The 11,750-nt window shown below is 58.1% G+C and overlaps 1 protein-coding gene across 2 annotated transcripts in view; it reads right to left on the reverse strand.

Annotated features, from left to right (window-relative positions):
- PRKX (protein kinase X-linked) overlaps positions 1-11,470 on the reverse strand; it is a 70,647-nt gene extending 59,177 nt beyond the window's left edge. The window contains exon 1 of one of the 2 annotated variants that reach the window (XM_043571066.1): positions 11,051-11,470. In XM_043571066.1, the coding sequence (XP_043427001.1) occupies positions 11,051-11,228 (178 nt within the window). In that variant the 5' untranslated portion in view covers positions 11,229-11,470. The remainder of the gene's footprint in view (positions 1-11,050) is intronic. The other variant, XM_043571065.1, reaches the window with a different exon arrangement.
- Positions 11,471-11,750: the final 280 nt, after the last annotated feature.

The following is an 11,750-nucleotide window of genomic DNA, read 5'->3' on the forward strand; positions in this document are numbered from 1 at the left end:
ATAAAAACAGGGAGGGGACCAAACATAACAAACTCTTAAATATAGAGAACAAACAGAGGGCTGCCGGAGGGGTTGTGGGAGGGGGGATGGGCTCAGTGGGGAAGGGGCATTAAGGAATCTACTCCTGAAATCAGTGTTGCACTACATGCTAACTAACTTGGATGTAAACCAAAAAAATAAAATTAAAAAAAATAATAAATAAATAAGTAGAATCATAAATTAAAAGAAAAAAAAAAAAAAAAAGATACCGACCAAAGACAGAAAAGCCTTCATAAGTAAAATCACCTGACAATATAACTCAACTATTCGGGGACTGGGGAGTCATTACTGATTTTAGGGTTTTTTTTTTTTTTTTAAGTTTATTTATTATTGAGAGACAGAGAGAGACACAGCATGAGCAGGGGAGGGGCAGAGAGAGGAGACACAGAATCCGAAGCAGGCTCCAGGCTCTGAGCTGTCAGAGCAGCTGGGTTCATGAACCCATGAACCGCGGGAGCACGACCTGAGCCGAAATCAAGTGTCAGATGCTTACCCAACGCCTCCACCCGGGCACCCCATTCATTACCGATTTTATTTTTGTACATACACTTGCTTTTTCTTGAAACTGTAAGGATAACGGGATCCGGGGCCCAGGAAGGGGAAATTCTGGACGCGTTACCATTTTAACGCCCTTTCGGTTGGGAGTAATCACTCCCAGCTGGATTTTCCGACTCTGCAGAATGATTTCCTTTGAGGTTGTCCCCAAACATAAGCTGGCCCAGAATCCTCCGGCCTACGGCCCAGCTACACGCCCCCCAGCAGGCACGCCCGGGCACACACACAGTCCTGCCTCTGTCCGCCCTCCGCAGTCCCATCCCGGGGGCCCCCGAGCATGACAAAGGCCCTCTTTCTCGGAGCCCCAGCTCTTGCCGGCCACACCCGGCCCCACATGTGCGCGGCCCTTTGTTCCGTGGAGTGGCTCCCGAGATAATGATGCAGCGGGATGAAATCATCCGCCAAATTAATCGTCAACCACTTTAAAAGAACTCTCTGGGGGTTGCCCTCCGAACCTCTTTGATGAGCTGCCTCGTCAAGAATATGTCCAAACGAACCACCTCAAGACAAGGACTGTAATATCCGCACACGAGAGCCGCGCAAGACAATGGGGCAGCGGGTGCGACGGGCGGGCAGCAACTCGTCCATTTCGGCAGGGATCTTGGGGGACGGTGCCCTTCCTCGGCTACTGGCGGAAAGGCCAGCATGAATTTCAATATGTCCCTGAAGTTCCACGCACTGTGGCACAGAACACGCTGTACCCAAGGTGGATGTCTGTCTCAAGCATGGAACCACCCAGGTGGGAGGCGTCCTGGGACGCCCCAGGTCCAGCCTCGGCAGGCTTCCCGCCCTGAGCGGCATGGGAAGCTCCAAGCAGGTCTTGGGGAGCCCACGGGACACCTGAGCTGGAAGGATCGCCCAGAGGGGTCCTACACGAAACTCCTACACCCGGACACGGTTGACCCGCGGGGCTGGAGGCAGCCCCCCACCCTGAAGAACGTCTCTGCTTGGCCTCGTCCGGGCAGGAGGAGCAGGGAGGCATCTGCACCCCGGAACGTGCACCACTTACATCCCTGATACAGGTGCCCTGCTGGGGTGCGTCTCGGAGCTCGGGAGGCTTGAAAGGACAAATCGCGGGCCAACTTCGAATGCATCGGGTGGCTAAGGACCGCGTTGTCTCCTCTTCAAATGGAATCCGGATGCCAACTGGACTCCCATGTAAGTGCCCTAACGCTGAGGCAGAAATGGCCCATGGGGTCCATCCCACCCGGCATAGACGCGGAGACCCCTACCCACAGGAAGCAGGGGAAAAGGCTCCCGGAATTAGCTCCTTACAGGCTTTCCTCGTGTTGGTGGTGTTACTGTCTCACAAGCTAACTCGGAGAACAGAACCTGGCAAGTTAAGCCAAAAGAACTGCCCGTGTTATCAAATCAGTCAAGCAGCTCTAGACTCCTCGCCAACAATCGTGTCTCTCCTCCTGATCTCACTCCCCCAGGTGGACACCAGCTCTGCTTCCGGGATGCCATGTGGCAAGCCTTCCGTCCGGTTCAGAGCTGCGTGTCTGACTGTGCATCCGGGACCGGACTGAAGCTTCTAGAAGGGAAGGTGGTGTCACCTCCGCTTCGAGCAACGCCACCACCAAGGCTCCCTTGTAACAGGAGAACTGGTTTTGCTTGCCCAGCGCAGGGGACGGGTCCCACAGAGGTGGCAATTAGTCCAGGCAGAGGAGGGCACAGAGGTAAGATGGTCAATTAACTCAATGAATCCCTTGTCTCTCCACCCTCCCCCCACCCCCGTCTCTCACTCACACACACCCCACTTAGAACTTCATGCATAGCTAATCAGACCTAGCATTTCTCCTCCTAATGGAAGAGTTTTTATTGTTAATGCGGTTTGTCCATTTAGGGAAGTCGGTGCGGCTGGAGAAGGGGGAAGGCCAGGCAAGAGCACAGCCACCCCACCCCACCCCACTCCACTCTCTAAGCGGTGCGACTTAAGCGGGAGCTGGAGACAGAGTAATGCCTTCACCACCAACGTGCTACCTGTCACCCAAATCCCCAGAACGTGTGAATGTTAGTTTACATGGCAGAGGGTAAACTGAGTTTCCCGGTGGTAATTATACACGCTAAGTCGTTGACTCGAAATAGGGAGATGATCGTCGGTGCGGTGGGTGAGTCCTTACAAGTGGGAGAGGGAGGCAGGGAAGCAACAACCGGAGACACGGAACCATGAGACCTGACCCAACTATGCTGCGCCAGAAGATGACGAAGGCGTCATGAGCCAAAGAAGGCGGGCAGCATCTGGAAGCTGTAGAAAGCAAGGATCTGGACTCTCCCCTGGAGCCTCCGGAGGGAACGCAGCCCCGCTCACCCTTGATGTGAACCCAGGGGCACCTGCCTTCAGACTCCTAACCTGCACAGCTGTGGGATTTAAAATATGCGTGTTATTTTAAGCCACTAAGTGTGGAGTAAGTTGTTAGAGCAGTCATGGAAGACTCATGTGGAGACAAGGCCCCCGAGAGTGATCACAATGGGAGAGTAAGCAGAGATGACCTTGCGGTGGGCTTTCTGGGACCCCTCCCCGCACCCCAACTCCCAAACCAGGAGATGGAACAAAGAGGCGGGGCGGGGGTGGTGAAGACTCTTCAGCGGCCTCAAGAGAAGCATATGTGGAAGATTCAAGATCTACTGAATGGCACAAGCTCCAAATCCAGACAAATACCACCACCATCCGTCCCTGAAATGACCAGCCTGCACCATGCTTGGGAAGCGATGATGAGGATGATGACGGCCACGATGATGATGGCGATGCTCGCCTTGGTGAGGCGTGCCTACTTCCTAGTTGATGCCAAAGGACAGCAGACACTCGTGCTCATGGCTGAAGCTCCGCAGCCCTCCTCAGAGGACACAATAAAACACAACACACACCCACCGCACTACGTGAAAAAGTGCATCTGGCGAGTGACCGCCTCGATCACGGAGCGTCCCAGCCCTTCACTGACCCCTGCTCGAGGACCATGTGGGCAAAACGTGGGGATGAAGAGCCAGGTCCACAGGCATCAGGAAACTATACCCCATTTAGTGAATACGGAGCTGGGAATACGGTGCTGGGGAGGCATGGTTTCTGTCCCGGTCACTCAGCCCAGGACCCTGAGCGCCAACCCTAACACACTGTTGGTTCCTAAGTGAACTGACCACTCTCCAGTAGTGAAAGAAGAAGAAAGCCAGGGCGAAAGCATGGATGAGGCACTACCACAGGCTACAACGTGGATGACCCCTGAAGGCGTTACACTGAGAGAAAGAAGCCAGCCACGTGAGGATTAACCCCGTAGGACTCCACTGATAGGAAGTTCCTGGAACAGGGGTTTCATAGGGACAGAAAACGATGAAGAGGTTAGCAGGGTCTCAAGAAGGGAGACACGAGGGCGTGACTTCTTAATGGGTGTGGGGTTTCGCTTGGGGGCGACGGGAGTGTTGGAAGTAGGGGGTGGTGATGGTTGCATACTACTGTGAATAATTTAATGCCACTGAGTTGTACGCTTAAAATTGGTTAAAATGGTGAATTTTATGTTATATCACTATAATAAAAAAATTGTTTCAAAAAAAAAGAATTAGAGGGGCGCCCGGGTGGCTCAGTCGGTTGAGCGTCCAACTTGGCCTCAGGTCATGATCTCCCGGTTTGTGAGTTCGAGCCCCGCGTCGGGCTCTGCGCTGACGGCTGGGAGCCAGGAGCCTGCTTCCGATTCTGCGTCTCCCTCTCTCTGTGTCTCTCTCTCTCAAAAATTAAAAAAAGGGGCGCCCGGGTGGCTCAGTCGGTTGAGCGTCCAACTTCAGCCCAGGTCATGATCTCGCGGTCCGTGGGTTCGAGCCCCGCATTGGGCTCTGTGCTGACAGCTCAGAGCCTGGAGGCTGTTTCAGATTCTGTCTCCCTCTCTCTCTGACCCTCCTCTGTTCATGCTCTGTCTCTCTGTCTCAAAAATAAATAAACATTAAAAAAAAATTGTTTTTAATTAAAAAAAAGTAAAAAAAAATTTAAAAAAGTAAAAAAAAGAATTTAACGTTTTCCAAAACAAAAAAAAAAAAAGAATGAGAAAGTTGGGCTGCCCGACCACACGGCGTGGAAGTCACAGAAGGTGACTTCCCAAGACATGGAGGGACCCAGATTTATACACCAGGTCCCACAGACATCCCACCAGATCAGGCGGACGTTCGCCCTTCTCGGTGGAGCGTGAAGGAGACCCACAGAGCACCCTAGGAAAGCCCCTGGAACGCACGGCATCCCAGATCCACGAGCGGCACGCAGGGTCCCCGGGAACCAGTAACACCTCTCACCAGCCATCCCTTCCCAAGGACGAAAGAACGCCCACACCCCACGCAGAGTTTTGCTAGAGGTGCTACCTGAATGCACAAGGCACCTTGAGGGTTGATGGGTTGTGGTGGCTGTATTTGGAGATGGGGTCTTAAAACAGGGGATTCAGGTAAAAGGAGGTCAGTATCGCGGGCCCTGACCTCGTAGGACAGGTGTCCTCATAAGAGAAGATTAGGACGTAGACACACACAGAGGGAAGGCCATGTAAGGACACAGAGAGAAGATGGTGTCTACACGCCCAAGAGAGAGGCCTCAAAACAAACCGGTCCCGCCCACACCTGGATCTTGGACTTCCGGGACCTCCGGGACTGTGAAGCAATAAATGTCTGTTGCTGAAGCCGCCCGTCTGCAGTGCTGTTTCTCTAGGCAAACTCAAACGACAGGGTAAAAAAAAAAAAAAAAAAAAATGTAGTCTATCCATTCCATCAAATATTACTTGATCATAAACAAGAATGCAATACTGACATATACTACCTATACATACGAAACTCAAAAACATCATGCAAGTGAAAGAAACAAATTAAGAAAGGACCCATCCTGTATGATTCCATTTACATGAAACGTCCAGAATAGACAAACCCATCAAGACAGAAAGTAGACGGGTGGTTGCCAAGGGCAGGAGGAAGGGGAACAAAGAGTGATTGCTGAATGCATAGAAGGTGTCCTTCTGGGGCGACCGAACTGTTTAAGAACAAGACAGAAGGGAGGGTTGCATATTGGGAATGTGCCGAATGCTCTCGGGTTTGTTCACTGCAAAATTATCTTATGTCACGTGAATTTCAGTTAAAAAGAGTTTCATGAGTGTCGGAAGTGACGAGGACCACGGTGATCATGACAAAGAGGGTACAAAGAGGGAGGATGCAGGCAGTGTTGAAGGGAAGGTGGGGATGACGGTGTTGGTGATGATGGAGGGGATGATGGTGTTGGTGATGATGATCGGGTTGGTGGTGGTGGTCGTGAGCCATGGTGACATGGTCATGATGACGATAGGGTTGGTGTTGGTGGTCACCATGGCCATGATGATGATGGCGTTGGTGACGATGGTGGGGATGATGGTGTTGGTGATGATGATCGGGTTGGTGGTGGTGGTCGTGAGCCATGGTGACATGGTCATGATGATGATAGGGTTGGTGTTGGTGGTCACCATGGCCATGATGATGATGGTCATGATGACGATAGGGTTGGCGGTGGTGGTCACCATGGCCATGATGATGATGGCGTTGGTGACGATGGTGGTGGTTAAGATGATAACCATGATGGAGGAGGTAGGACGTGGGCAGGTGTCAGGGACAAGCATAGACAGAGGTGATGGTGATGTGAATGGTGACGACGTGGTGATCTTCTCTCTCAAACACGGATGTATCCACTGCCCACCTTGCGTTGCCTGATGCAGCACCAGCTTTCCCATTATTTAACCCGAAAACCTTGGAGCTGAAGTTACTCAGGCCTTAGTTCTCTAAGTCACTGTTGCAGACGGAATGTCTGTGTCCCCTCCCCCCCTGCAAAATTCACGTCTTTGAGACCTAAATCCCAGTGTGACTGTATTTGGAGACGAAGTTTCTAAGGAAGAAACAAACGTGAAATGAGGTCCTAACGGTGAGGTCCTCATCCAACAGAACCCCTTCTAAGTGGCCCTGTAGGAAGAGACATGGGAGGATGCACCCTGTCCCCACCCCTACCCGTTCAGCTTGCACGTGAAGCCCATGTGAGGACACGATGAGAAAATGGCCATCTGCGAAACAGGAAGCAAAGTCTCACCAGAAACCCAATCAGCCCGCATCCTGACCTCAGACCTTCAGCCTCCAGAATTGCCAGAGACCAAGGTCTGCGGTTTAAGCCGCCCACTCTGTGGCAATGTCTCCCAGCAGCTCTACTGGGCTAATACGGTCACTTTCACACAGCAAATCGTCTGGGTTCAACCTCCAAGTGGTCCCAGAAGTCGAGCACCCGGTAAGATGTCCCCGATTCTAAACACCACCATCCACCACATCCTCAAGGGTGCATGCTCCCAAGCCTCTGCCCCCAACAAGCCCCAACAAGAACCTCTGAACCCATGGGAGATGCGGTCACGGCTCAAGATCCTGCAGCCCCTCCCCCAGTGCTCACACCCGGCCAGCCCTGCTCTGTGCCTTCCGGTCCTGGCTTGCCCGGCCCCACACCGGCCACAGTGACCTCCTGACAGCTTCTGGAACACGTGCACGGGACCCCGAGGTGGCCCTGGGGTTCCAGAGCACATTCTGGACCGGCAGCATCGCTGGGGACTTGTGAGGAATGCAGAGTCACAGGCTCCAGCTCAAGGGAGGGGACCCAGGAAAAATCTCCAGGGCGGGCCGGCCTCGGCCCTGCAGGGGATCGTGACGCGGCCCAAGCCTGAGGACCAGCCACAGTGCCCACGGTCTTGTCCGCAAGGGAGCCCCTGCCTCACCTTCCAGGATCCGATCAAACATCTCCTCCTGGGAACGGCAGACCCCATGGTGCCCTCCGCGTGCCAGCACGGCCCGCCCCCGCCTCCGCGTGCCGTGGCCCCGATCCCACGACGCTGCTCTCTCCTCCCGCCAATGGTACCCACCGTGCACCTGTCTCAGCGCAGGGTAAACTCGAGCTGAGTCATCTATGACCTCCCACATCCGGAGGCAGGGGCCGGGGGAGGGGGATGGAGGGAGTTACGCACTGACGCAGATGAATGTTTGTGTCCCTGCCGTGCCCCCCAGCGTCATGGCATTCACATTTGCTGTTGGGCCTTCGGGACTTGTTTACGATTAGGCGAGGTTGTGACGCTGGGGTCCCCCCGGGGCTGCGATGAGCTCCCTTATAGGAGACACACAGCCCAGGACAGCGGGAGCGGGATTAGGGCCAAGTTGGGGGAAGCGAGAGCACGGGAGAAAAGTCCTATCGGTGGGGAAGCAAAATGATTGCCAGGACTTTAGGCAGATCCGCCTACAGTCAGTGATTCACGGACAAAGGTCTCCTCGATCTTAAGGAAACACAACTTTGTGATTGTGCCACGTGTGAACTAAGCAAATAGCAGGCGGTGACCATGAGCCCCCAGGCTGTGTGAAGGGAATTCGCTCTGGCCTCGACTTGGGGGTGCTGGCCGCCATAGAAATGCACAGGATGGGGGCACCTGGGGAGCTCAGTCGGTTAAGCTCCTGACTTCTGCTCAGGTCACGATCTCACAGTTCGTGGGTTCGAGCCCCACGTCGGGCTCTGTGCTGACGGCTCAGAGCCTGGAGCTGCTTCGGATTCTGTGTCTCCTCCTCTGTCTGCCCCTCCTCTGCTCTCGCTCTCTCTCAAAAATAGCACTAAAATTTTTTTAATGAATAAATAAATAGGGGAATAAACGCACAGGGTAAAACTGGAGAGAAATGCATCCACCGCAGAATCTGAAAGCCGTGCCTGCAGAAACTGGGACGCCTTGCACAGGGTCCACGCTCTCTCCGACTGAACCAAAGGCAACATCCTGGCTGGGATCTTGGGCCAAGAAGGAATCAGGATGCACGGAAGCTTTGCCAAGGGTGCACGGGACGGATTTGGGGATTCCCTGCGAGTGTATAATTATTTCCAAACATGTATGTATATTTTTTACTTTTTTATTGTTTTATTTATTTTTGAGAAAGCGAGAGAGGCAGAGAGCAAGTGGGACACAGGCAGAGAGGGAGGGAGACCCAGAATCCAAATCAGGCTCCAGGCTCCGAGCTGACACCACGGAGCCCCGATGCTCAAACTCACGAACCGCGAGATCATGACCTGAGCCGAAGTCAGACCTGCGACGGGGACTCGGCAGTCCTGTCCCGTGGGCGCCCCCGCCCCCCCCCCCCCCCGGAGCACCCAGCTGGCAGGCACAAGTGACGGTGAAAACACGGCAGGGTCGGGGGGAGGACAAGACTGAGTCACACACCCAAGGGGAGACGGGCAACGGGAACCCACACTGTGTGCCGTGACCACGAAGGGAAACCTCCTCCGGGGCGGAGCCGGGCTGTGCCCTCCCGTCCCGAATCATCCTGCACAGAAGGTTCTGGGGCGTGGGCACGGTGGTGGAAAACAGAGGTGCGGAGGGCTTGGGGGTGTCTGGGGAGCGCTACCTCCGCGTGTAGGGTGTAGGGTGGGTTCCCGTCACGAAGGACTGCACGCTCATGAGGAAAAGCACATAGAGATGGTCTACGGGTGCCCGTGTGGCCTGGGGCCCCGTGAGGTCGCCCGGCTGCTCGTCCCCCTGGGACCCACTGCACCTTACGTCGGGAGCTGGAAGGGACACGCACGGGCTGCAGGACGGGATGGCCGGGGAGGGACGGCCGGGGGTCCCTCCAGACTTAGTCTCCGGGGCCGAGAGGGCTCAGGTTCAGGTTCCTCAGTATTGAAGCACAAGGTTAGATACTACACCACAGAAACTGCACACACACCTCCATCACTGACACCCCCCTGGGTCTCTCACATACACATAGTTGGGTCTGTCTGTCTCTCTCTCTCTCACACACACACACCCCTGGGCCCCTGACCACGCTCTGTAACCTGACAGCTGAACACGCGCCCCCAGCTCTCCGTCCACACCCCTGGAGCCCGCAGGAAGTTATCCTTGAGGAAGGAGCCTCGTCCCCAGTAGGAGAGGACAAGAGGCAGCTGGACGGAAGCAGTCACCCTCCCACAGCCGCCCCTCTCCATCCCCAAAGGCGGCGGCCTTCTATTTTTAAGGACAAGACGACCGGCTGGGCACCGATGCCCACGGGGCCCCGCGTGACTGCAGGCGGCAGGAGAGGTCAGGTCCACAGCCCGCCCACACCCTGCCGCGGGTCCTGGCCCGTGGCCCGGGCCCGTCTGACAATAGAGCCGTGCCTGTGCCCAGAAGCAATACAATGGGTGGTTCTGCGTGCCAAGGCTCCGCGGGTCCCCCAGCAACTTTCCATTGTTCACTCGGATTTCCACATACCCCCGGGGTCACCGCACTGGCCCGCGTTCCTGGCCCGCCCTGCTGCCCCCTGCAAAACACAGCCCACTTTTCCACCAGCCGGCTTCCCGGAGGGAGGGAAGGAGACGGGCACAGAGAGACAGACAGAAGGATGAGGGAAACAGCGACAGGCAAGCAAGAAGAGGTAGAGGACGTGCGACCCGGCCGTCCTCCCGAAATCGGGTTTCCTGGAGACCCTTCCTCACAGCCGAGTGCACAGGGCAGGGGGGGACCCCAGAGGGAAAAGAGAAGGTCTGACTGCGTGACCGACCCTAGGCCACGACCTCGAGTTCACGGCTTCCTGATTCCCCGCCCAGCTTCCTCCTTTCCAAAATAGGCTTAGGGGACCCAGGAAAGTCCCCGAACACCCTGTCCCAGGGTGACACGGCCCCTTCCCCACGCGCTTTCTGACAAAGCGCACGTCCCCCGAACCCTGTGGGCAGCAAAGACGTGCTAAGTAGCCACAGGCAGGTGGTGGGTGTCCACAACCTGAACCCGGCACCGCCGTGCGGTCGGGGTTTTCTGACCCCACTCGGGGCGGCCCCATAAGCCAGCGCGTCTGGGGATCCGCGCGCCCAAGGAACTCGCTGGAAATTACATGCAAGTCAAAGGCACGGGACAAAGGGAAATCAGTGTCCGGGAAGGAGCCCCAACTTTCAGGCGCTGAAGGCGTCCGTGTCCCTCGCCGCCCCCCGCCCGCCCCGTGACGGGCGCCCCGGGACACCTGTCCCCGCCAAGCCGCCGGTGAGGTCTACGCGGAAGCATCCTGACGCTGGGCACAGGGACGCTGCCCAGAAAGAGTTGTGCAGGTGCGTGTGGCCGCCGCCTCGGTCGCTCGGGGCCCCTGGCTGGGAGGGCGGGCGACGACCCCAACGTGAACGTGAGGTGACCCCCCCCAGGAACTTTCGTGACGTCGGGTGCCACGGACACCTGGGGCGGCCGGGGAGGACAGGAGTCCTACCTAAAGGGGTTTCTGGGGCGCGGGGCCCGGGCGCCCCGCAGGCGGGGAGGCTCGCGGGGGGCTGGAAGGGGACTGGCTCCGGGTCTCGGGGCGCCCACAGGGGCCAGGGGCGCACGGCCGGGACTCCCCGCGCAGACGCGAGCGGCCAGGGCCGGTCAGGGGGGCGGCCGGGCGACGGCACACGCGCGCCCTTTGTCTGACGCCAGCGTCCCCCCGGGCAGGGTCCCCCGCGCGCCCTACTCACCCACGGTGGCCAGCGTGTCGAAGTCCTGCAGGCGGTAGGCGGGGGGCTCCGGCGAGGGCGCCTCGGGGCTGGGGCAGAGCGCGGGCGCGCCGTCGGGGGCGTCGGCACGGCCCCCCGGGGCCTCGGGCTCGGTCGCCTTGGCCGCCTTGGCCGCCTTGGCCAGCCCGGGCGCCTCCATGGGGGCGCGCTCCAGTCCGGGGAGCGCGCGGGGCCGGGCTCGGCGGGACGCAGCCTCGGAGGGCGGCGCGGCGGCGGCGGCGGCATCAGCGGCGTCCACCCATGCGCGTCCCCCGCGGCCCGGCGGAGCGGCGGGGACAATGGCGGGGCGCGGGGCGGCGCTCACTGAAGCAGCAGCAGCAGCAGCAGCTGGTGGGAGTAGCCGGCGGCCTCGGAGGGCGGGCCCGGGGGCCCGGGCGGCGGCGGCGGCGGGGGCGGGGGCGGGGGCGGCGCGGCCGAGGCGGGGGGCGCGGCCCGGGCCGGCGGGGGCGACGCGGGGTCCCGGTTCATCCCTCGCCGCCCGAGTCCGCGGCCACCCGCGCGGGCGCAGCGTGCGCGCCGAGGGAGGGGGGGCCGGGCGGAAGCGGCCTGGGCGGGGCCGCGCGCTCTCCCGCCCGCCCGCGCCCGGCCCGGGGACCGGGGCGTCCCCGCTGCCGCTGCGGCCGCCGCGGCCGCCGCGGCCGCCGCCGCCGCGCGCCGCCCC

The sequence above is a fragment of the Prionailurus bengalensis genome, chromosome X (assembly GCF_016509475.1).
Source record: "Prionailurus bengalensis isolate Pbe53 chromosome X, Fcat_Pben_1.1_paternal_pri, whole genome shotgun sequence".
Taxonomy (NCBI): Eukaryota; Metazoa; Chordata; class Mammalia; order Carnivora; family Felidae; genus Prionailurus; species Prionailurus bengalensis.